The sequence below is a fragment of the Dreissena polymorpha genome, chromosome 1 (genome assembly GCF_020536995.1).
Source record: "Dreissena polymorpha isolate Duluth1 chromosome 1, UMN_Dpol_1.0, whole genome shotgun sequence".
NCBI classification, from domain to species: domain Eukaryota; kingdom Metazoa; phylum Mollusca; class Bivalvia; order Myida; family Dreissenidae; genus Dreissena; species Dreissena polymorpha.
In genome coordinates, this window is record NC_068355.1 from 33,488,080 (window position 1) to 33,515,735 (window position 27,656).

Genomic DNA, 27,656 nt, shown 5'->3' on the forward strand with positions numbered 1-27,656 from the left:
CTTAATAGCAGAATTTTGCATAAAATATAGAGCTAACTAGGAATGTTATTATAAAAATGAATGATTAAAACTATGCCACAAACTGTCAACAACAGCCATGACTGCACATGTACACTCAATTTCCTACCTGGCTTTGCTAAAAATAAAAAAATAAAAAATCAGGTAAGTTATTTAGGCAAACAAACAATTAAAAATATTGTCAACAAGCATTCAAGACCATTCACCCAAGATCAATTTTTACAATATCATACTTAGTTGTTTTCACAGTCAGATACATCTGAACTTTTTTAAAGCTTTAGTCATCACTGCTAGTAAGGCTCTGTGTGACCATATTATGCTTGTTTTTAATTTTTGTTATATTGTTTGTTTATTTATTTTGATTTTTTTCTATTATCAACAGTATCAAAGCCATATTTTGGCAGTCAGTTTACAACCTGTGATCAGAGGTAGGGGAGATCAGCCATAGATGTTATTTCATTGTCCTTGGGTTTGTAGTTCAGCGCTCTATCAAATGAGCTAAACCTTTCTGAACCTAACATTGAAAGCAATTGTGGACATTTATCCTTTTTTTTTCCATTGAGTAGCTCAAATATTTTATATTCTTACACAGCACCTGCAAAATTTCATATAAACAAAGAAGAAAATCGTAAATGGGTTATTTTGCAATAATTATGGGCGGAGCTTATACACTTAGAGAACGCATTGTAACTTAACAAAACATGCCGATACATTTTCCACCAGCGTAATTATATGATATTTTATAAATGAAAGTCACGGAGGGCGGAGATCTGATCAACAGAACAGCCCAAAGTTATTTTTATAACTTCTCACTCGTGATTTAATCCCTATTTTAAACATAGGTGTAAATAAGGCTTGATTGGTCATTGTCAACTCGGGTACTACTAACATGAAAAAAAATCTCCATCAACATGCTTTTTGAGAATGAGTATTGATTAATATAGAGGCCATTTTACAGAAAATTTACATTAATGTGAATATAATTAATTTTAGATAAATTCCGACAACGACCGATTCAGCGTTAAATTTCCCGGGTACAATTTAGTATATTTACTGTATCCTGGGTACATGTAAGTATACTTAAGAGTACCCAGGGTACATGTAAGTAGTACCCGAGCCGACAATGACCAATTGAGCGTAAATAAGACCTAGTTGCAATAATTTATCTCTAAGCTTTATAGCCCAATGGGCTGCTTAGAGTTGTAATGCGCTCTCTCTTGTCCATGGGTGCAAAATGTTATCAACAATGCAAGGGTTAAGAAACACTGAAACTGCAACTACTTATTAAAGTTTACCTATTTAAACCACAAACTCATCAAAATGGTACCATTAAAGCAAGAAATAATTGATTTTTATTGACTTTGGTTTTGTTTCGTACGCTGTTTCCGCCATATTGGAAAATTGACAATATTGGTTAGGTCGCAGTACACCAATATTTTGCATGTCAGGTTATGTGCTCCAGCTTATAAAGTAGATAACAATGAGGTATTCGATATGGAATACACTGTTTCAAATTTAAACATAAACATGTCAGCGAGAAAAGTGTGTTGAAACATCGTCGTGTTTTTATAGGGTGCATGCAAAGGATAACATCCGTAGGTTGCCATTAAGGTAAAATTTAACATGTTTATTCATTATTTTCCTCAATTTGTCTCAAACGACGTCTGTTTAGTGAAGCGCACAGATTCCATGGGGCCAGGGCTGAACTGCACCCATGTATAAAAAGGGGTGCATATGGAATCCCAGAGCCTCCATAGCAAAAATTATCAAAGGCTCTGGGAGTCCGTTTATATGGACTAAAATAAGACATTGAAGACCACGAAGAAATAAAGATGGTCAGTAGAAAAATGTTACATATAATGCAGAATTTTAGTTTGGGATTTAAAACATTTCGTAGATAAAAGTTGAAACATTAAAATATCATGATATGCACAATGATACTCTAATTTTATTTATGCCGATGGATGGACGTTGACAAATTCACAAATCAAATTATAATATCACAAATTGTCGTCATTTAGCTGTCTTGGCTTCAAGCAATTATCTCAACTACCATATTTATAAGGCAAAATGTGTATGTGTAAAAAAACAACTAATGGAACATATCGAAAACTAAATTTAATATACATACCAGGCATATTTTGTTGGTTGTCAACTTCTTGTTTACAAATGTCTGACACCTGTCGTAACCAGTCTTGTAACAGCGCATCTGATTGGCTAATATTTCTAGGTGCACGAAAATGTTTTATTTGTAAGAATTGCTAAGTGTCTTGTTTTGGTAAGGATTTATAATTTATTTATCTTTTTATTTTAATTTACTAAAGCAATACATCGATTAATTAAATCCCCATTTTAAACGAAAAACATAATCAGATACAGTCAGTGAAATATATTTGTTTGCTGCTGTTGCACAAATAAGGCGGCCCCACAAATAATTTATTTAGATAACAAAATTACAGGTCCATTGAGTATCTTGCCACTGAACACTTCAATTCTTCCCCATCAATCTTTTAAGCCTACTCAAATAACTCCTTTTTTAAACTGAAATAATAAAAAAAAAACTTTACAGGTTGGTGAATGACATTTCCCAAAACAATTGTAATAGATTCAAAAAAGAATGTTTAGCTGGAAAACATCCATAAGTAAGTATCCATAAGTAAGTTTGCATTATAATACAATAATACTTGTGACTAAGATTTTTTTTAATATCAGTTACTTTATTAATAATCAATCAAAATAGTAAACACTAACTAGCGTTTGTAATGCTTTTCATTAATAATTTGGTAAAAGCTTGTATTACATAGACAGGGTTTAAACTTAGTTGCAGATTGCATAAACCTTTGTGGTGTATTTGTAGCAAGTTTGATTCCCAGAGCAGGTGTTTTCCCTTGTCATTCCATTTTTTTCAAACTAGTCCAAAATTACAGTTGTGTTTGTAAATTAATTAACAATTTTTTTTCAAAAATGCCAAAATCTGTGCTCAAGTCGCTGCTAAATAATAATGGGAACAAAAGTCAACCATGCAATAACCCGCTTATATAAAACACTAGCTAGGCACTTGACTAGTCCATATAAACGGACTCCCAGAGCCTTTGATAATTTTTGCTATGGCGGCTCTAAGCTGAGAGTTGAATTATTGCAACTAGGCACTTGACCAACTGACCTTCCTGGTTCATAACCACCTTTACTACAAACAACAATGCATAATAAATTAACTGGCTACCAACATCGACTATAAATTGACCATTTTACTGGCTTTGATTAACTATTCAGAAATAGTTTGACATACATGTCTTGTAAAAATATTTGTTTACTGTGGAGAAGTGGCGGCTCACGAGCAGTAAATTGAACAATTTGTTAACTTAGAGGGACTTGTGACTTAATAATAGAAATGATCACAGTTTATCTCACCTAATATGTACCATTTTTGAAGTTGAAAGTTATTCTCTGTATGTAATTTTCCTAAATGTATTTCAATTTAATGGATCTTCTAAAAACATGGTCAACCATACATGTTTTCATTTCACTTAATAAGAATTATAATTATTGCTCCTGTTTTTCAGGTACAGCTCACAGTTGAACTAATCACAGAGTTTTAATTATATGAACAATGGCTGAGGCTGGGGGAAATTCATACCCAGATCTGGATGTTGAAGCAGACACCAGTCTACGAGAATTAAACTTTGATCAGATCCGACATGATCGTTTTGATAGGAACAAACATTTTCTTGAGGTAGGGTATACATTGAATAAAATAAATGTACAGGGTGAATATAATGCTTCAGTAAAAGAGTGTTAATAAGTTTAGTGTTATTGTGACAGATTTCGCAGGAAATTACAACTTTGATGTGAATATGCAACTTATTATTCGTACATGTTTCAAAATGTTTTCAGCATAATTATTTAATTTCCCAATTTGGATGAAAACGGCACTTAATTTCGCAATGCGATCAGTACCGGAACCATTCTCAAAGTGGTGAGGAAAAACGCTGGTTCAACACAAATTTACAATAGATAGTATCAAATATAGATTATTTCTCAATTGGATAACATGTAGGACTGCAAAATGTCTGGTGGTTTAACTTCTTTCCTGTGTTACCAAAACATGACAGGCAACACACATTTTATAGCAGACAATGACTGATCACAATAGCACACATCTAAGAACTTAACCTCAGTTGAGCACACAATCTGTGATTGGGCTGCATGCCACTGAGGCTGCGGATGTTATTGATATAAATATAATCTTACCTGACACGACTTGGCTTTTGATTCTTGACTTGACAACTATCCCAGGCACTGTCACTTCCACCTAAACAGGAGGTTGGTCATTATAGGGTCAAATGTTTGGCTTGAGTTACAGTCCCTCTGCTCACTTTACAACTGTTTCATCTACAATCACTTTCACCACAACAGGAGGGAGGTTAGGTCATGTCCAGTGCCTAGCTAGAATAATATTTGAAATATTCTGTAGCTTACTAGACAACTATTCCAACCACAGTCACTTCCACCTAGACAGTTTGGATGTCAGTACATGTCCAGTGTCTGACTTGAGTTTGCTGCTGCTCACTAAATAACTATCCCAACCACTGTCACTTCCACCTAAACAGGAGGGAGCCATTATAGTGTCAAGTGTTTAGCTTGAGTAACAGTTTCTGCTGGTCAATATAAAACTGTTCCAACAACAGTCTTGTTCGCATAGACAGGATGGAGTTCAGTGAATGTACAGCGTCTGGCTCAAGTTCTATCTCTCTTGCTTACTATGCTTGAGACCCTTGCTTGCCAAAGTGCCCTCTGTACATCAACTGTGTATTCAAACAGAAAAATAATTAGCAGATGAATTATTTCCAAAAAGGTAAACATATATCTTATTATAAAACTGAAACCATATAACATTTATCTCGCTCATATACATGTATGTTGCTATGTCTGCTTTACAAGACAAATCAGGGATACAGGATGTAGAAGTAAAGGCATATATACAATTGCAATTGTTTTAAAAAAATACTTGTGTTTTGTGTGTTCATTAGCTATTCAAGACCAATATAAATATTGCATTTATCACCTAATGAGGTGTTTTCATGGCTCTATTGATAGTATGACAGAACATACCAATTAAATCGATGTATTGTAATAAGGGCATTCTCGTTCTTAATATAAACAACATCATTCTTAACTTGCATGGGATACCTAGTATATGCTTATGTCACACATATCATTCACTGCTTGCTTGGGTGACGTAGTATATCATTATGTCACATCAACATCATTCAGTACTGGCTTGGGTGATGTAGTATATCATTATGTCACACCAACATCATTCTCAACTTGCTTGGGATACGTATAGTATATCGTTATGCACACATATCATTCACTACTTGCATGGGTGACGTTATATATCATTATGTCACACCAACATCATTCTCTACTTGTTTGGGATACGTAGTATATCATTATGTCACACAAAAGGAGAGTTCTCTATTGCAATAGGCATTAGGCCAACAAAACTTAAACATTGGATTTTTCTGAACATATTTTTTATATAAACGCATACAGTATTCCTTGATTTCATAATCGACCTTCATAAACACTGCATTAGTACATAGTAAACTTTGTTTAGATTCACTGTTCTCAATTTATAAAACGTTGAACACGAGTTCACAAATAACTACAGGTATACTATAGACAAGAACACAAATGCTTTATAATCGCTAAAACAAAAAACAAAAAACTAAATATAACAAGAAATATCTTTACAATAGATATTTGGCGTAAATACTGACTTTGAAATAAAGTTTGAAAATAAAAGTGTCTAAATAATTAAATTGAAAATAAAATAACTATAATTATGTATTTTTTTCCACAATTTTGCATATACACCGCATGAAATGTGTGTATTTATGTCAAACCACACATTAGTGTTAGTAGATACAAATATGCTACAGGAGTTCACATCATATCGTTCTCACATGGCTTACTACGAGTTTATTTTATCACCATCGAAATATATCGTATTTTAATATTTGATTAACAGGCAGTTTTGTTTTGATACATTAAAATCACACTTTCATAGCCGCTTCATGCAAAATGGGTCTTACGGCGTTTGGGCCAGCCTAGCTCAAGCACTTCCTGAGCATTTGCGCAGTCTGGTCAGAGGCCAAGCTATCCCCTATAAATTCACTCAAAGTTGTTATGGTCCCATTATGTATCTCATGACCAGACTGCAAGATGTGTAGGTTGGGTGGGCTATTGCTATGATGGGCGCATATGGCATAAGACCCATTATTGCATGACACAGGTCTTTAAAAATCTCATAGCATATTGTAAATGGCACAATTTAGCACAATGCTTTTCAATATAAAATTGAATTCAAAATAGCAAATATAGCAAACCTGGTAAATAAGGGTAGCTTATTAGAATGATTTCCAGAGGTGCTGATCAAGTACAGTAAACATTTGTGTTATGTATTTTTAGCAGTGTTTATTTTCTAATCTTGAAAGCAAAAGTGTGTTTATCAATAGTCAATTAAGACTTCCCCTGACAATTAACTGGCCAAATACAAGCCATGAAATTCTGCGACATGGGTTGTAACGCGTAAGTGTAACTGGGCCACAATTTGTGTTTATTTGTCGTTTGAATATGCAGTGAGTAGTCTGTTCAAGAGATTTCTCTCAAATCAACCAATAAAATATTTGAATGTATTCAATCGTGTCTGCTGGTTTTATGTATAGGTCATTCAAGGTGAAAAGCTGAGTAAAACAGCAAATGCTGAAAAAGCGCATTAGTGTTCGATAACGATGTTAAGGTCAGAGACTGGTTATAACACCATGTGAACTGTTAGGGTAAAATGTTATGTATCAACAAACAAAGTACAGGTCAGCAGCACTGTGTTTATGACTACTTACATGTAATTCATGAGTAAAAAGTATGGCTCGCAGATTTATTTTTTATTTATTTTCACCAATTATTTTATTGTATATTTTGAATTTGTTTATGGTGTTAATATGATAAAAAATTTCTAAAGAGACTTTCCATCATGAATTTATTTTCTTTGTGTTATAGGTATCATCAATATTCCAACAGTGTTCATATAATAGTTCAGTGCTCACACTGGCCTTCAGAAAATAATAGCCATAATGTTTTCCTTAAAAAAATAAATAGCCAAAACAGACGTATACTTTTTCAGCAAAATGGTACTGACGGCAAAAAGAAAAAAACAATTAATCTCATTTTATCTATGTTTTATTAAATGTATATCTAATGGATTTAAGTTACAATATATACTTAAAAACAAGCTTAATATCAGTGTTGTTTTATTATAAAATATTAGCATGGCTTTACAAAAAAGAATACAAACAAGGTTGTGAATGTGACTTAACAAACCAGACATCAGCTACAGTTACATACATATATACTTTAAAATAAAACAATAAATACTTTTATTAAAGTACTATTAATAAAATAAGAAAACTGTCCTTTCAAATTAATCAATTTTTAAAGTCTGTCCAGGTGCAAGTTCTGCAGGGGAAAAAAATATTTTTAAAATGTTCACTCGCCCTGCAAACACATGCACTCGTCCTTCAAATATGTGTGAAATAAAGATTCCAAAGGGCTGATATGACTAATAAAGTTACACCGACTGCTGTTTTCCTTTTTTCTAATGCGTACGTGCTTTCCGTTTCGGACATTTGAACATCGCCCCCGCCCCCTTTAACGAAACGCTCGTATGTCAAAAATTTTTAGACGAAATTCAGACTGGTTTAAAACCGTACTTAGCGGTAAAATAATTCTTTAAATATCAATACTTACCATGAATGCAATCGGATGGTTCCCTATCATCATGGACGCTCAAATTTTACACCAAAAAGCCAATATTTAATCGGGACTAGTGCTGCAACAATACGCCAAAAACCGTATTGCAATAAATTGTCAGTTCAAAAACCCGTATTGTAATATATCGCAATATATTGCTAACTTGTACCAGAATGATAACTCGCCAATTACCCGATAATCCCGTATATTCCAGTTTTAAAGCAAATTCTGGTAAATATTTACTATAGATGTGCTCAAGAATAACAAGAAACACAAACATTCGCAAATTTTCTTAAGTATCAAAAACATTATGGCATTTGTTACTATTTAAAGATGTGATGAAATAACATTTTTGTTTTCACTGAACACGCGTTATTCGCCTGACGTGATGTTCCTGTTTTTATACAACACAAAATACACCCATACTTTCCATGCGACGTTCTACATGTCTGCATAATTTTCGCGCGCTTTTTATTGAGACAAAGGATAAAGCACTTTTTATTTGACGCTATTTTTGTATAGTCGCGTAAGCATTACAATTTGGAAGCGTGTTTCCGAAATTCAGATTACAAATTAAAAACGCTCAACTCAGAATCGAACGAAACATTTACAGTTGTGCGCAATTAATTTAACGATAATCTGTTCAAAAGCATCGAACGAATGCTCCCATGTAACAACGCTACTCTGTATAATACACTTATTAGAATGCTATTTTTACGTAAAAATTTATTTACACCGCTTTGTTTACCTTGATATCGTTATTTCGGATGGCTTTTCTGGACAAAATGTGAATGAATTTTTGTAAAATTTTCTTACCGGTATGATGAAAATCGTATCGCAATACAATATGCGGAATGCGTATTGCGATATATACCGATATACCGGTATATTGTTGCAGCACTAATCGGGACACAGTCTCGCATAACAACGTGCACCTGCTGTATGAAATTTACAATTACAATGTCCAGTTCATTCGCGTGCTACTTTCGGAATAGATATGCTTTAAGAAATGATTTTATTTAATGAAAAAGAGTCTTACTGGTCAGAAAAAACATATTTTAACATCAGTTTTTTTTCACTGTTGGACGAGAGCTTTAGGGAAATTCACTCGTCCTTTCAAGATTTCATTCGTCAATACGAGCGGACGAGTGGAATTTTTGTCCCCTGCTCTAGTTAGTACATTACAAAGTATTGTCAACCAGACCATCCGTAACACTGCATATGTATTCATCATTCTATAAAAATGTAATAAAGAACGCTGAAAGTAAATTATAATCGACAAACCGTACCGTTTCCGAAAACGACTGTCCGAAAACATGTAGAGATGTTTGCACATGAAATCGTTTGACTGCAGAAAATAAAACCCGTAACCTTGCGAATACGCAATTAATATACAGTATAGCCAACGCGGTACAAAGTATTTCGCGATCCGGGGCGGCAAGGCGAAACGAGTCGATGCCGTGTCAGCTGTTGAAGCCACGTCAGTATGCGGCGGCAAGTGGAATTTCGCAGCGAAGCTACGCATCTGTCCACCGAGGCAAGCTACAATTCGCGACATGTTGCCGAGTCGATGTGCATCATAAAATAAATAAAAAATCTTTTTAAAATGATTAGTTACATGTAGTTAACAAATTTTAAAAGAACAATTATAATAATATTTAAGATCATAATAAATTTAATGTGCGCGGATTGTATTACCATTTGTACATACATGTAAGCATAGTTAATGTGTCTGGCCAATTAAGTTTGTCTCCCGCCGTAGTGCATGTATTTCACACATAAACAAGGTCACGTAATTATGTTTTCGCATATACATGTATAAGTGGTCAAGGCTCCAGCATATGGTGGATTTATAAATTAATTGCATGTTGATTTTGCTTTTATATTTTTGCTGAGAAAATTAGCAGTTTAGTACCTCAGATTTGGTTAAAATTTACACAGTTTAAAATAAATTATTCAGTCATGTGACAGATTTATTTTAGACCGTGTAATTTTTACACAAATCTGACGTAGTCATTGTAATTGTGTTGGATTTGTGTCATTTCGACACAACTTCATTTTATAGTTTTTAACGTGATTATTGTTCACCTTGCCCTGTCTAAATCAGGCCAATGGTATTGACCTGGTTCTCCTTATTTTTATTTTTTTTATAAGAGTATTACGTTAGTCCACCATTTACATTATCAGGTTCTTAATATATTTATATTTTATGGCAGCTTTTATTTAAAAGAAAGGACGAGGCTGTCCAGTAACCCGGGTATGTTGGCTGCATTGCACCCCTCTCTTCCCTCTTGACACCCCACCCTTTTCCCTTCAAATTTGAAGAGCCATGTCGGACTGGAGTGCAGGGTGCAGGGCCTTATACCTCGCAAAACCCTTATTTAGCCCTATCCAGGGTAATACCAATTCTTTGGTGTTATTGTAAATTTTCTTAGTATTGATATTTTTCCATCATAGTAAATTTTGTACCTTGCATTTCCTTATTTCTTGTTAAAATTGCTATTTTTTATAGCAAATTCCCTTATTTTTGTGTTAAATTGCTATTTTATATAGCAAATGTCCTTATTTTTGTGTTAAATTGCTATTTTATTTAGCAGATTAGGTACTTTTGTACTATTTTCTCTCTTGTTATTCCCTATATTTAATTAATATTGGTTGGATAAGAGCACTTTGTGGGTTTTCCCCTGCAACGAGGTATTATTTGGTCTTTTTTTCCAAGTTTATATCACACTGTTTTAATATTCCTTCAATTGCTTTCATACTTTTTTTCCTCTACCGTGCACTCCCTCTGGTACATGGGAAACAACCGTCATAGACTCCACCTCCACAATAACCTCCCTTAGACCAACCTATTGGTAATGCCCCTGCTGGTTAATTCCCCACTCACGCCAGCCTACACTTCCAAATCTCTCCTTCTTTAAACCCTCCAGGGTAGCAACTTTAAATAAATGCATATAGTACTGTGCATAATGTAAATAATCTACTTTTATGTATAAATTTATCTGTCCTGTCTCATTCTTAACTGTAAAGTTCATTTTTAGCATAGTTGCGGTTACGCAACTATGCTTATGTTAGAGCTACATTTCGAAAACCGACATGGAAAGGTTGACCATTATGAAGCCTTACCTGATCAAAAATCAGACGAAATATCTATTTAATATAGTATATGGTAATTCTAACTTTTTTTATTTAGAAACGTTTTTCTAACGTTTTCTTCCAAGAATATTGCTGACACCGTTTTTAGTGATTTTTTCTAAGACCGTTTTACGTAAAAAAAACTTCTAAGAAACTAAAACAAATTTCGTTCGAAAAACAATTCTGTTCTGGTTGATAGTGATCTCACACGTACTTTCTATTTCCTTTGTTTACTGTTCTGGGAGAGGTCAAATTCATTAGGCCCTGGTTTAAGGATGTAGAATTTCATTGGTTAATTATAGAAATTAACATATTCTCAACATGAAGAGGGCCATAAAGCACTTTCATTCTTTGTAAATGTGTATAAAAATAGCGGAGTACGATGAATGTTTCTGATTTATGACATGGATTCTGACCTGCCTTTCTATGGATTTAATGAAGTAGAGTTTGAAAGTAATAGAGATGTGTTAATTGAAATTAAAATTATTTACTTTGAGACAAGCAGCATACTTTACACAAAATAAAGGTGAGCAGTTAACGTAGATTTAAGTAAATTTTATGGATTCGCGCAAATTCTGGACGAGTGTTGTGTCTGTAAAATATTAAATGGAATGCCGTAAATGTATCAGTCGGAAAAGAAAACGGATGGTTGCATAATGGTATGCGTGAATTAATGTAATTCTACGTATTTATTTTCATAGTTATGTCATTTTGTAACCATTCACATTCGTCACGATTTGGAATTCCCGTTTCTCAAAATAGAACATTTTGGTAGCATGAACCAAAAAGGGAGGCGACTCGTGATGTCAGAAATTGTTAAGGTTACAATAAACTAAATAATCGAGTCATGAATAATCGAGGTTACGCATGCGCATTTAATTTTCTTCTATATTACATATAAAATAGTTGAAGTTCGATATCAAGTTTTACCATGATCAAGCGCATACCCACTATATCATCATACATCATTGGAAAGATAAATGCATAATCTTTTGAAAAAATGCATGTCATTAAATTCTATGCGTGCTAACTCAAAATATTTACCTTATAATAGGCAAACCGGTTTTGACTGCTGTGCAGACAACCATTCAAATGGCTCAAATAGTATGACCTACTTTCAAAGCCGGGAACCATCAACACAAAAAGTAGAGCACAAAAATGGCTTATTTTCTTATTGCTTACACATATACCTTCAAGTTGATACCAAAACTAGCCATTTGCAATGTATTTTACAAATCCTAGGCAGCATGCACTCAACAATGTGTGCTAAGTATCAAACTGACTGCATGTAACCCTAAAAACAGGAGTTCCGGATTGGGGTTATGTGACCTTGAGTCATGAAGGAAGGGAGTCATGAAGGTCTTTACTCTCTAAACCAGGGACCTATACTGTATAGGTCCCTGTCTTAACAAATCATCATATTTTCCTCGAAGGCATGTTTTACACTTTAGACTGTTGTTCTGGTTTTATCGTTTGGAGATATTGATAGGGTAAGCATAGGTGTTCACTATTAAATACCTGAAATATGATAGAGATTAAAGTAAAAAAGGGTACTGCAAAAGGTTACACTCCACTAGAAAACGGCCGAAAACAGAAGGTGCAAAAACAGTCGATTTTGATTTGAGTCGAATTATTTTTTGGTTTGAACATGACATATCTTGTTTATTGCTTAAATCGATTCAGCTAAGAATGCCCGTCAAGAAAAGGTATGGTTATGGGGGTCTCTATGTGCAAAATGTTGTATTTATTTTCGCTCAAATGTGTCGCTTTTACATTGAACCATATCAGGAAACTATTTAGTATATTTTGACCTAAACATTTACTTCAGCAGCAACTTCCCTGTATCTTGCAACTATGCTTTCAGCGCGATCGGCGCTCTCGTTTTACTTATAATTTTTATGTGGCCCTATAAAGATGACCGTTTTGCGACACGTAATCATTATCCTTGTTTTTATAAGGGTTATTACAAATATCCCTTTTAAATATTGTCTAAACGCCACCCTGGGGGGAGGTTGTTTCTTCTTCATAGCCCAATTCTCATGAGGTTCCAAACAGACAGGGTCTTATGTTGGAGCATTACAGCTATATTCCCTGTCTGCAAGTGTCCAGCATTGAACCACACATACTAATATTTATAAATTACAATACATAATACAATTCAAATTAAATTACAGTACCATATACCATTGTCTGTTATATTTCTATCTAAATGCATTTAAACATGCAAATCCCCTTTCACAGAGGAGAGCTATTAAATCAGGCTCTACCCCTCCAAATAATTAATGAACATAAATTTCATATCACCCCATTACTTCTGATTCCTTGTATATCACATGATATACATAACCCAAACATGAGATTTACATCTTTCTCTTGTCTTTATTATGCATCTAAAACATATAGTGGCAATGCTGGACCACTTTGTGATCTGGAATATCCCAATAATATTAATATTTTTAATTTTTATTTACTTTAAATATATTAAACATCAGTGTAGTTTGTTTATTTCAAACATTTCACACATTTGTGTAAATCTTTTCTGTTCAAATAACATGTAAATTAAAGTAATTCCATTTGATATTAACAACTTATATGCTAATCACAAAGTTAAAAGACTTTAATAAACTCATTGCAGCATATGCTTAACAATGAGTTTAGTAATGATGATGCCACATATAATAATATGTGTTTTAACCATCACTACTTATATAAATTTGGCTATTCTCTTCCTTTCTTTTTAACATAAATAAAATCAATATAATAATAATAAAACATCTTCATAGTACTTCAACAGTCAGGGCCCTCAATCTATCAAATCTGCGGCCGAATTTCGGCCGCAATCCCCCACCTGAAAAGTATATTTTTTTCCCCTTTTGGGGAGAAAAATCCCCCCTGATTAAAAAATATATATATTTTAAAGATGTGTCTCATGATTATTATATCTCAATTCTATTTCAATATAATCTTGGTAAACATACTTAATTATGAAAAAAGAAATGAATATAGTGCAAACATGTACAAATGTAATAATTAGAGAGTAGTAAAAAAATCCCCCAAAAAGGGAAACGCCGCGAAAATTCCCCCTCATGAGGGTAGCGACCAGCTTCCCCTAAAATGGATTGAGGGCCTTGACAGTATAAAACAATCATACTACATGCAATTAAATTTAAGTATTAATGGATGTAATTATCATTTCTTGTTCCATATATTTTCTAATGAAATTCTACATTGTTTACATTTATAAATAGCAAACTTAATGTCAAGGTTGTTGTTGTTCTTCAGAGTTTATTTACAGGTCCAGTCAAGCCCCTTCACGGGGTCATTAAGGCTGGACCTGCCCCTGTGACCTTTCAGGGGAAAAAGATTAATTTGGAGCCAAAGTAGGACAAATTTACCCCGGCTCCCCTGGTATTCGCCAAATGATTTTTATTTTGAAGAGAGTTCAGTGCATGCTGGCCAATGAGGCCTTAATGTGCCCTGTACCATGTGGTGATGATGTTGTGTGGATCACGCAGAGTGCCTCGCAAACTACTTATATACAAGACACTCAACACGACCACACCCCGTCATCACCCAGAAAGTACGACCAGGACACACACATATAACACACACACACACACACCGCTCATATGGGTGATGTGTGTGCGCAAGTCCCACACGTGTGTTCCGGGTCCCTTGGTGGTGTTCTGTAGATCTTTGTGCACACATTTGTATCTCAAAACGGATTTACCTACTTGCAACTGCATCTAAGGAAATTCAACCAATCAGAGCCATGTTTTTAAAATACTGTAGGCCAATAAAAATTCCGCTTTTTAACAGCTTTAGGCACGGCGTTGTCCAATTATTGTGTATTGCGTTTTTAACATCTTTTGAATAATAAAGTAAAGCTATTTTTTAAACTACTAGATTTTTATCAAAGCACTGCATCCACACTGCAAAGTATCTTATATTATAAATGGTACAGCCCAGGGTTCGACACTAAGGCACGTCCGACAGGTATTGTCTAGTAAGATCGGTGGTCGGGCTAGTAAAACTGTGGGCTAGCTTGTCCGACTGGTCGTACATACAAAATCTATACTGATTCATATAACTATAACTAACCGAAAACCTTTTTCTCTTGATGTGTAAAATAACTATTGTATCCATTATTTACATCAGAACAAAACTAGCGTATATAAATAAACGCGGAGGAGAGCTTCCCGCAGAAATAGCTTGTTTCCATTGGTAAAGTTGTCATGAATATTAACCCTTTGCATGCTGGGAAATTTGTAGTCTGCTTAAATGTTGTCTGCTGAATTTCTAAAATTAGCATTTTCTTCAATTTTTTTTCAAAGAATACTATCAGAATATTCTGTGGCGTCTTATCTGGATCCAAACTGTTTGCAAAGACCTTCAAAATTCGGTTCCAGCACTGAAAGAGTTAATGATTTTCTGCAGTGTCGTAGAACTTTACATCATGTTTTTACGACTTCTATCGAAAATCAGTATCGTCAATGTAAACATTTTGGCGACCGCGCAGCAGACGAGAGAATGTAATTTAAAGAATGGCTTTGTACAAGGTTGGATTTTTGTCCGACACATAAGTTAATAACTAAGAATCCAACGGTAAAACTGACACAGATTATGATGGAAAAGGGCCTTGGAGCTGTGGTAGCATGGAGCACAGCGGTCAAGGAGGCTAGAATTTGATAACGTTTAATAAATGTCACCTGCTGTACAGACATAATTTGTTTAACTGGTGATAAACAGTGAAATTACAACAAACAATGTATGTTGTTAAATAGTTTTATATTATTTTTTTTCTCTTTGCATCAAATAACTTTCTTGTGTTCACTAATTATTTTCTGATAAAACCTGATTAAACAGTTACACGACACAATTCTGTTTATTTGCTATGTCATTTATGGTCTAGTAGACATCAGATTCGGGCAAGTAAATTTTAAGAGGAGCTGGTCCGATGGTCTGGCTGTAAAAAAAGTTAATGCCGAACCCTGCAGCCCAGTGAAATTGGGCTGTCCATATTATGGCCGTTTTCGGCTTTTTAACGCAGAGTTTTACGTTAAGCAGTGTGCTCGGGCAATGATTTTTAACCGAAGTCCCGAGGGTAAACAACCCCATTAGCATTAGCAGTTTAAAGCCACATCAATAATCAAGATGGTGAAGACGTTTTTGTTGTTTTGTTAAATTTCGTCTTATTATAACTATCGTTTGAGTATGCGTATATAAACTCGTTTCATTTTGTTCATATTATACAGTTAACATAGATACTAATTATCCGATAATCCTGTATATTCCAGTTTTAAAGGAAATGCTGATTAATATTTACGATACACAAACATTCCCCATATTTCTTAAGTATCAAATACATTTTGGCATTTGTTACTATTTAATTGTTCTAAAGAGGAGGTTGAAGAGCATCTGAAGAACACGCACTCTGATCAGGCGAGACATATGCGGATGGAGGGACATGAACGCATAGCCCCAGTACCCATGCCCATTGTTGCATTTACTGAGGGAGAACCAACCCTCAAGGAGGTCCAAGATATAATCAAGAAGGCTAGATCCAAGTCAGCACCAGGCCCAAATGGAATACCTTACAAGGTGTACAAGTCATGCCCAAAACTGCTGAGACGGTTGTGGAAACTATTGAAGGTGATCTGGCGTAAAGGAGATGTACCTGTGGAGTGGCAGCGAGCAGAAGGCATCTTCGTCCCAAAGGAGGAGGTTTCCAAGGATATTGGACAGTTCCGGACAATATCATTGTTGAATGTGGAGGGCAAGATCTTCATGTCAGTGGTTGCCAGGCGTCTTACAACATTCATGACCAGTAATGGGTACATTGACACATCAGCACAGAAGGGAAGTGTTCCAGGATTCTCTGGCTGCATTGAACACACATGCGCTATTAGCCAGTTAATCAGGGAAGCTAAGATCAACAAGACAGATCTCACAGTTGTATGGCTGGATCTAGCAAATGCGTATGGCACGGTACCCCACCAGGTAATAGAGTTTGCTCTGAAACACCACCATGTACCAGAACATATTCAGAGCATTGTCAGAAGCTACTACAGAAACATCAACATGCGCTTCACAACAAAGAACTTTACAACATCCTGGATACAGCTTCAGAAGGGGATTGTAACCGGCTGTACAGTGTCAGTAGTACTGTTCATCGCCGCTATGAATCTCATCATCAAAGCCGGAGACAGGGAGTCAAGGGGACCGAAGACCCAGACAGATATCAGACTTCCACCACAGAGGGGATTTATGGATGATCTGACTATCACAACAGAGTCCCACATACAAGCACGATGGATCCTATCAGCCCTTGAAGATGTTGTGTCATGGGCTAGAATGGCCTTCAAACCAAGGAAATCAAGATTTCTTATCTTGAGAAGAGGTAAAGTCTGGCAGAAGACAACACTCAGGGTACAGGGCGAGGATATCCCATCACTTATTGACAACCCCGTCAAGTGCTTGGGTAAATGGTTTGACACCACACTGGGTGATAGCAGAAATAACACAGAGCGCATCAGGCAGCAACTGAGGAATGGGCTTGCAAAGATAGAGGGAACAGGCCTACCAGGGAAGTTCAAGGCATGGCTTTTCCAGCCATCCTGCCCCATCTTCTGTGGCCACTAATGTTGTATGAGATCCCAACATCGACGGTTGATAGCTTGGAAAGCATGATAAACAAGAGCCTGAGACGATGGTTCGGACTTCCATCATGTATGACAAGTATTGGACTCTACAACAGAACCGGAATGTTGCAGCTCCCTCTTTCATCAATTGTAGAGGAGTACAAAGTTAGTAAGGCAAGGCTCGTGTTGACCCTACGAGACTCTAGTGACATGAGCATTAGAAATGCAGGGATAGAGGTCAGAACTGGAAGAAGATGGTCAGCATCGAATGCAGTTGAGCAGGCAGAGAGTCGACTGAGACATCAAGACATAGTGGGAACAAGTTGTCAAGGTAGACAGGGACTCGGCTTGAACACTAGACAACCGTGGAGTTCAGCCACAACAGTCCAAAGAAGAGAACTTGTTCAGAGCGAAATCCGAAAGGAAGAAGAAGAGATAAGAAAGGTGAAAGCAGTCCAGATGGGGAGCCAGGGAAGCTGGACAAAGTGGCAGACAACAGGGAGGAAACTGTCATGGACAGATATCTGGAAGTACCAGTTTTTTCAACTGCAGTTCCTGATCCGGGCAGTTTATGATGTCTTGCCAACACCGGCGAATCTCCAGAGATGGGGGCTGATAGAAACAGCAGAATGCACCCTATGTGGAGGAAGAGCTACCCTGGACCACATCTTGTCCTCGTGTAAGGAAGCACTTGCCCAGGGGAGATACCGCTGGAGACATGACCAGGTACTCCGAGAGGTAGCGGATACACTTGAGAGACACAAGAAGAAGGCACGAGTACATGCAGGGGCAAAGCACATCAACTTTGTACCAGCAGGGACAGTAATGAAGGGTACAAAGGGAGGACATCCGAGTATCCTAGACGGCACAAATGACTGGGAACTACGGGCAGATCTTATGAAACAGCTGCAGTTTCCAGACATTGTCCACACTACCCTACGCCCAGACATTGTGATGGTCTCCGGAAAGACAAAGAAGATCATCCTGGTAGAGCTGACTGTCCCGTGGGAAGAAAGATGTACTCAGGCACATGAGAGAAAGAAGGCCAAGTACGAAGATCTCGTCCAGGAATGTAGAGAGGCCGGGTGGAGAGCATGGAACTACCCGATTGAAGTGGGATGCAGAGGGTTTCCTGCACCATCGCTGGAAAAGATGTTCCAGGATATGGGAATAGAGGGACAGGCGAGAAAGCTGGCCATTAAGAAGGTATCACAGGCAGCAGAAAGAAGCTCCAGCTGGCTGTGGCTAAGGAGGAACGCCAGTAGCTGGAAGCCATCCACTAATGGGTAGTGTCTGATCAACACTGCCGCCCGCCACTTAGAGCTTGTCCTAGGTTTAAAAGGGCGAAACAAGCAATGACAAGTGGTACCTAGCTGATGACATTAGTGGAAAGCAGTTTATCTGTATTTTACAACAAAGAGATGATGAAATTACGTCTAATCGGGGCGTTTGTTTTCCCACTGAACACGCGATTAACGCCTGCAGACGTGATGTTCATGTATTTATACAACACAAAATACACCCACACTTTCCAAACAGCGTTCTACATGTCTGCATAATTTTCGCGCGCTTTTTATGAGACAAAGGATCTTTTAGCACTGTGTATTTGACGCTAGAATTTGCCAAAGGTCGCGTTAGCATTATAGTTTCGGAAGTTTGTTTCAGATTACAAATTTAACAAGAGCACCGCATAACGCTCGGCTGCGTAAGCTTGTCAGAAAATGTTTGTTTTTTTGAGATCACAGTGACCTTGACCTTTCACCTAGTGACCCAAAATTGGGTTTGGCGTGTAGAACTCATCAAGGTGCATCTACATATGAAGTTTCAAAGTTGTAGGTGGAAGCACTTTGATTTTAGAGCCTATGTTTAAGTTTTATATTAGAGGTCACAGTGACCTTGACCTTTGACCTAGTGACCCAAAAATTGGTGTGGCGTGTAGAACTCATCAAGGTGCATGTACATATAAAGTTTCAAGAGCTGGCTATGACAATAGCTCGGATTTTCTCCGAAAACAGCCTAACTAAAAATGATAATTTGAGAATCAAACAAAACATTTACAGTTTTGCGGAATAAATCCAACAATAATTTGTTAACGCACATTACGTGTCATATCGCTTATTAAAACGTGAAAATAATAATTATGAAACTCGCGTAAATCTAGGTTTCTACGCTACACAAATGTACATGTAGGTGGATATATTTTCATTCGATCCGCCGCGTACATATGCGGCGGATTTATTCCGCGAAAGCACGCAAGGTTAATATAGACTCGGCGTCGTTGCGCGGATCGATGCAGCGTGCCTCAGTGATACGCCGCGTGATTACACGACTTGGCCGCCTAGTACTAAGATTCTTTCCATGGCGTAACCGAGGATTATGTTTGTTCCGCGTTGGCTGTCAGGGTTTTCATTAGGAGGCAGCCGGCGGCCGATTTGACCGCCTCAAATGTTATTCAGGCCGGCTCAAATTCGGAAACAAAATTTAAAAAAAACATCGGCAAATTTTCACGACGATGACGAGATATTTAGTATTCGTTAATATACTAACTGTCTGAAACGGAAGTAAACAACCTTAACCGATATATGTTAACTGCTTTCTCATTGGTCGTATCGATATAATTGTCCAATCGCGAAGCAGGTAACGAGACTGTACGACTTTGATTCAAGGTCACAAACTGTGACAAAGTCAACAATTGGATATGTCAAAAAAAAAGAAAATAAACGACTTTTCGTTTGTATTTCGAGTAAGAACGATAGTTGAAGTTATCTTGTTCCAGTTTTTTAACGTTTATCATTTACCGGCACCTCCGGATAAATGCGCTTTCCTGCTACACTTACATTTCGTTTTTTATTCAATTTTCGACAGATTGATGTTTGTTTTTTTCCGCGGAGTTTTGATCCTCCGAGCGGTAAGTGGATTAATTTGTTACTACATTTTACAGGAGGGTGAGTCTTTCATTAGGATAAATGAAACTCTCGAGCCCCAAACTCTCCTGATATTTTTCATGATTAAGGTCGGACTTGGTTGGCTTAAATGCTAAATATATTGAATTTGCACTGCAGTCTGCAATGTTAAGCTATGTCCAAATTTGTATTTGAAAAAAATTGGCCCAAAGAAGCTTCCTCAGCAAAATCTTTAAATCCTAAGATTGCATCAGCTGGGGCAACCTATGCCCGATTTTTTTCCCAAATAATTGCCTAAGTTAATCAAATAAAAACAATTATTCTCATGTCAACAGACACACAATCTTTATAAACTGAATAATCAATTATTTCAGAAAAAGACAGTCATTGTGTACTCTTTACACAGTATTACTTATAAATGTTCAGGTATTTGCTCATAAAATGCTTCAGTATTATTGTTTTAATTATTGTGATGTTTATCAGACTTTATTTTTCTTAAGGTAATTTACTCCTTTGGTTATATTATTTGAATTGCTAGTCACATAATCTTGATAAAATGGGATCGTGTTAAGTAGAGGTTAATTATATTGAATGTTATTGTTTGACATGTGATAAAGATGTTTACAGTTTGTACTGTTTCTTCTTATTTGCAATAACTTCTTGTGGACTAGTCATGTAAATTGGTTTAGTTATATATTTTGAAATGTCATTGTTATTATTGGAAGTTACAACTTATAAAAATGTTAAAATTTCCAGTGTTTGTTTAATTCAGATTTTCATTAATACTGTAAAGAATACATGTTATGTACTGCACAGAAATTATACATTAAGCTAGGGCCCGGGCTCTTCGCCCCCGACGGGGACATTCCACCTCAGACCCATGCATCTACATGAAAATTTAAAGAAATAGATTGTGATATTTGCTAGCCAAAGTATTTTTTCTGTTTTGAATCTCTTAAAAATACAGGTGTCTTAAAGCTCAGGAGAAGCGATTTCTTTGTTTCAAATAAGTTAAATTGCAGGTGCTTCCGGGGGCCTCTTGGCCTCTTCAAATAACTCAAAAGCCTGCTACAAAGAATCCTAATGAAAACCCTGGCTGTACTGTAGGTTGAAATATTGTTTTAAAATGTGATATTGCAGTGCTTTACTTTACCCATAGATACATAATTTAAAATTGCGAGATGGCGGACATTTGCAACATGTGTAGAATGGTACGGTTTTCAGAAAGAAGTGAAAAAGTGAATAATTGCAACATTGCTTAACTCAAGTTTTTCTACTACTTACCTTTCAGTAGTGTCGAATGTTTAAACGTTAATTAGTATTTTGAGCAACAAAAACACATCAATAATAAAAAAATAACACAATCGGCTTCTTTATTATAAAGAAACATTAAAGCAGATGACTACTAGCGCCCGCTGACTTAAAAGGAATTACGGTATCATTTGAGCAATCTAAACAAAATAAATACACAAAAAATTGAAATCCTTATCACACATCAAGAAATGTTGAAGCAGATGACAGATAGCGGTAATGACGGGGATACATGTAATTACATGTAGTTGATGGCGATTTAATAATTATACAATCAACAAATGTTCAACGTAATCTAATTGCAGAAAAAAATAACATCGTGAAAAACTGAACAAGCCAACAACAATCGCGGCGATTTTCAATAATGACGCTTACATAATAATTGGCAAAAAAATAACGAAAATTTAACATTTAACGATAATTGGTAGAACACTGGGAGATATAAGACATTTATTTCCGAAATAAATCAGTTCTGTCGAACACTAGAAAAACGCTCTAGGCCACGATGTGACAATGTGGCAGAAGTTATTGACACGTGTATGACAATACACCGGCTTTAATGTTTACACAGGTAATCTTGTTATCGCAGGGCTCAACATTTACCTAAAAACCAACTTGCCCTGCTGGGCAAGTACTTAAAAAATCTACTTGCCCTGAACGTAAAGCCATTTGCCGAAACATGAAATATCACATGAACTGTTAACCTCATATTTTTTAATAAAGATCAAAATGATACACCCAAAACCTTTTTTATTTTTGTACATTTAACAAAATGATTACACCAATTAAAGTCTAATTCAAGTCTAAATTAAATGCTTTGTTCTTTTTTGCACTTGCCCGGGCGGACAACTAGATTATAAAGTAACTTGCCCGGACCCAACTTTTACTTGCCAGGGGCAGTAGGACAACCGTTAATGTTGAGCCCTGTATCGATTTTTCCTGCTTGATGGCCCGATTTACAGGCATTTTGCATTCGCCGGAAAACTTGTAGAGGCAAATTTATTTTTGATGTAGGCGGATAAAATAATCTCCATTTTTTCTAGACAATTTTAAGACATAATAGCCAGTTCGATCAAATAATCGCCATTGGCGATAATGTCTGGCAGCAGCGTGAGCACTGATATTTTAATGGTGATTGATTAATTTTTTTATATTCATTAAATCTCATTTATATATACAGTCAGGTCGTCAGTTCCGAAAAGTCGCCAGTTCCGAAACAAATTACATTTCATTAACATTGAAAAATAAGTCTTACCACTTATGATTGAACAAATTGTACAGCCATTCACCTTAATATTTGATGATTTTTTTCGCAACAAACCGGAAGAAAATAGACAAATGTAAACAATCTGAATTGTCGAAACGCTCGCAGACATATTTTCGAATGGCGGCAATATCCTGTCTTCGCGATCGGTCATCGGAAATTAGAACACGTTTGCTTCTATAACGGAATGTGCATGGTAAGTGATCTTGGTATTGAATTGAAGGTAATTTATCAGGAAATAAGAAAACAATAAGATTTATACATTTTCAGTCAAACTGTGAATTTAGAGTCTCGAAAATGACTCACTGCAACAGGTGTCAGTTCCGAAACAGACATGAAGTAAACCAGGGGTAATCTCAAACGAATTTTTACCTGTCAAACATCGTTAAGTGATATTGTAAATTTTATTATTGGCCTTTACACTTGGCCTGGGATGAAATGCTATTATTTTTAATGCTTAATACTGCTTGAAAACAATGTAATTATATTTGGTCCCAACCAGCATTTTTATATTGCATTATTGAATAGGAAACATGATCTTGCTACTATGAAAACATGTGAGTAGAACTTTCTAGAAGCAACAGGGGCTTCAAAAAATTATGTAACCATTTATATATGAGCATCTTACTATTAATTACTTTATACTGTTTGAAAATATATTTCAAGTTCATCTTTTATTTCTTTAAAATGCTTGAAGTTACATTGCAATTTTATTTTTAAACATATATAAATACATGTATCACATCCCATACAGGGTGATAACAACATAATGTTTACCCGAGAATGGTTATGTTAACCTAACCCAGTTTTATCAACCTGTATGGATGTGATATTTATTTTATTATACTGAACAAAGAAAACACAACAACTTAATAAGAGAAACACAATTGAAAATTGCTTGTTTATTCATTTACTAAGCACTCTGGCACATACGTTTCTGAATGTACGGACGTTTAAAAGGAAGGTTGCTGGTATTAACTCATAGACAAAGGAAAACAATGTATTCCAATTTAATTAAATCTGATTATAAAAATTTAAACTTGTGTGATTTTATTTTTGTTTTTATTTAATAAAATATGCAAATGCTAGAAAGAAAAATGAAGTAAATGCAGTATATTTATATATTCTCTTGATGCGGAAAACTAATGGTGCTATTTTCAGCTAAACAATGGTGATAAAATAATGTCGCATGTGACTGTAATATGGGTAAATGGGAATTGACATGTGCTAGTCACGTGAGGTATAATTAAAATAGTAAGGCTTATATCATTATTTTTTCAGTATTGTGAAGGACGCAGACGTGCCCTTACAGGCAATTGGGGTAATGCAGCAGCCCAGACCTTTCACCCATGCATCTGTGATGTGTTTAGCTCTACCCATGTGAAGTATTGTACACTTACCAAAGCTCTCCAGCAGTTGCTTATTACCAACCTTTTCCTTATTTTATTTTAATTGGTTCCTAGTTTGTTTGTTTTTTCTAGTTTTTTACCAAAAGCTTGAATTCCTATTTGTCTAGAAATTGATTTAGTTATTGTTCATGGTCAGTTGACTTTTTTCAAATTTTGAATTGATATGATTTGTGAGACTGGGTTCATCCCATCTGAAAAAAGAAATGGTATATTTTAATAAAATATTTTAAATCCAGTATCTGGGGCAGCAGTCTATATATGTCGTGTTGTAGGAAAGTTAGCCCATGTTCCACTTATATTTTGTGGAATAAGTTTGCACAAAACATCACTTTAAATGTTATTATGTATATTTTGCTTATCCTTTAAAATAGATTTTCTTAGTCAAGTGAGATTAAAACACCTTCATAAGCATATTATCTGGATAAAGTTTACATGAATATTTACTACAATAGAACCTTGACATGCATTGTGTGCTGTTGCTTCCTTATACATTCTCATAGTTTTGTGTGACAATACTGTATGGTATGCTATCAAGATTTTATTCATACAACGATAGGTTGTTTTCATTTATTTTTACTGATATTTCAGTATCAAAAAATGCTGTCCTATACACGCATTAACACTACATAGATATATGTATTTTTTTTTATCACTGCCTTTTGCATTAAAATGTACCATCCATGTCGGAGCAGAGCAGGACTGTTAAATTATTGGATACTCTTTGAGAAAACTGGTCATTGTTATTTGCATTAACTGATATCTTGAATTGTCATGTGCAACCTACACAGGTTGAAATCGCGCATTATTTTCTGGTTTCATGTAATGGTTTGTTTAGAATCTCTAATTTGTGCTCTGAGAAATGAAACTTTCCTCTCAGAAAGCTTGTGTTGTCTCCAGTGGGCAAAGGCTAATCTAAGATAACATGGGGCAACATTAGATTGTATATTATAGTATATTTTATGCAAGTGCAAGTGTGTGATCTCAGGTAGGTCCCATTTTATTTCGTTTGATCTATTCCTTCTTCTTGTTTTCTATGTTGTTGCTTGGAAACAGTATGCTGTATATTGTAGTACATATGTATATTATATGCGGGTGCCCTTAATTGTGTGATCTCAGGTAGAGGTCCTTTTAATTTTGTTTTGTTATTTTTTACTTTTGCTTTCTTTATTGTTCAGGGGACAAAAATTCCACTCGTCCGCTCGTATTGACGAGTGAAATCTTGAAAGGACGAGTGAATTTCCCTAAAGCTCTCGTCCTACAGGACGAGTGAAAAAAAACTGATGTTAAAATATGTATTTTCTGACCAGTAAGACTCATTTTCATTAAATAAAATCATTTCTTAAAGCATATCTATTCCGAAAGTAGATACGAATGAACCGGAAATCGTAATTGTAAATTTCATACAGCAGGTGCGCGTTGTTATGCGAGACTGTGTCCCGGAGTAAATATTGGCTTTTTGGTGTAAACTTTGCGCGTCCATGTTGACAGGGAACCATCTAACTTCATTCACTGTAAGTATTGGTTTTTTTAAAGAATTATTTTACTGCGAAGTACCGTTTTCAACCAGTCTGAATTTCATCTGAAAAATGTCTGACATACGAGCGTTCTTTAAAGGGGGCAGGAGCGATGTTCAACCATCCGAAATGGAAAGCACGCATGCATTAGAAAAAGGAAAAAACAAATTTGTCTTCATTTATTTATTTTGTGTTCCTCATAAATAAAGTAAGTTAACATTTCTTCTGTGATCAGCTGGCATGAATAACTAAGTAAGCAGCATTTTAGCAGTGATATAGGAAACATTGTTAGTCATATCAGTCCTTTGCAATCTTTCTTTCACACATATTTGAAGGACAAGTGCATGTGTTTGCAGGACGAGTGAAAATGTTAATGCACTTGTCCTGCAGGACGAGTGCAATTTATAAATATTTTGTCCCCTGTTGTTATAGTTTTTACAAAAATCTGTGATCAAAAGCTAGTCTGGTTATATTGTTATGAACGTTAAATAAACTTTTTTGACAGTTCGAGTTCGTTTTGAGACGATCCCTAGTCATAAAGTGCACCTTCTGTCACGTGATTCGCTATTGGAGAATATTAACCGGAAATGGAGAAAGGTTTCGGTTTAGAAATAACATAAACACTCATTTATATTTAGAACCAAATTCAAAATCAAGGTAAGCGAAGCATAGAGGTTAAAATTATATGTAATACGCCCTATATCCGAAATTAAAATCGATCGCCGTTTTAAAATATACATGGGTAGTTTCGATAGTGATTCGGAACTGACGACCTCACTGTACCATTTTCATCATATTTACAATGCTTTCAGAACATCTTAAAGGGACATTTCATTATATTTGGTAGTCTTATTATTGCTATAACATAAATAGGATGATTAACAGTGCAAACACATCTCGACCTTGCATAAAGACACTTTCTAAATTTCAGTGGGTTGCGTTTATTTCAATCTTGCATTTAAAAAGCAATTACCTCATTTTGAAAAATGAGTTACGTCTATATATTATGCAATGGCGAGCAACTACGCCGCCTTCATCGCATTGATTAATGTAGACAACATCATAGATAAACGGTCCATTTTTACACTAGGCCACCGAACATTATTTAAAGAAAAGGGGAGCAACTCATTCATCTTTCTTGATAAAATGTACAGTTTGCGATTCATTTGTTTCAGAAATTGACATTGTAGGAATAAGACCATCGTAAATTTATAGTAAATGAAGAGTAATACATGAAAGAAACACATATTTACCTTTTTATTACATTATAAGGTTTTTATTCGTTACTAAAATGCATGTTTTATGTGCGTTCGTTAAATGCGTTGTCAAACGCCGCCATCTTAGCAATCTGAACGCATCGGACAGTGGGCTACACCACACCGTCTCTCTGATGTACGAAGGCGGCCGTCATATTGGATTTGGAACTACTTTTGAAAACAAGACACACACAAAAAACAAACTAAAGAAGGGCATAATTCTTAATTAAACTGGCAATAGTGTTTATTGGGTATTTTTATTGAAGGCAATACAATTCTAATGTATGTACAGAAGCACTCTCCGGCCTTCCGTAAATTCATTTAATGATTTATTTTTATTTTTATCTCATTTAATATTTTAACAACTAATGAAAAATCGCGCGTACAGTTCTA

At 35.6% G+C, this 27,656-nt stretch overlaps 3 protein-coding genes across 4 annotated transcripts in view; 2 read left to right on the plus strand and 1 right to left on the minus strand.

Moving 5' to 3' along the window:
* Nucleotides 1-27,656, minus strand: part of LOC127876068 (uncharacterized) — a 299,486-nt gene that overhangs the window by 107,913 nt on the left and 163,917 nt on the right. The gene's annotated exons all lie outside the window — the stretch shown is intronic.
* On the plus strand, nucleotides 3,629-17,607 carry LOC127866125 (uncharacterized). Its single transcript, XM_052406568.1, has 3 exons — nucleotides 3,629-3,751; nucleotides 4,435-4,441; nucleotides 16,367-17,607. The coding sequence occupies exons 1-3, from the start codon at nucleotides 3,629-3,631 to the stop codon at nucleotides 17,605-17,607; spliced, it is 1,371 nt and encodes a 456-aa protein (XP_052262528.1).
* Nucleotides 17,652-18,896, plus strand: LOC127866210 (uncharacterized). Its single transcript, XM_052406662.1, has one exon. It carries the CDS (start codon nucleotides 17,652-17,654, stop codon nucleotides 18,894-18,896), a length of 1,245 nt encoding a protein of 414 aa, XP_052262622.1.

Coding starts and splice junctions, on each gene's coding strand:
- LOC127866125 (XM_052406568.1), top strand. CDS start 3,629: ATGGCTGAGGCTGGGGGAAATTCATACCCAGATCTGGATGTTGAAGCA.
- LOC127866210 (XM_052406662.1), top strand. CDS start 17,652: ATGATAAACAAGAGCCTGAGACGATGGTTCGGACTTCCATCATGTATG.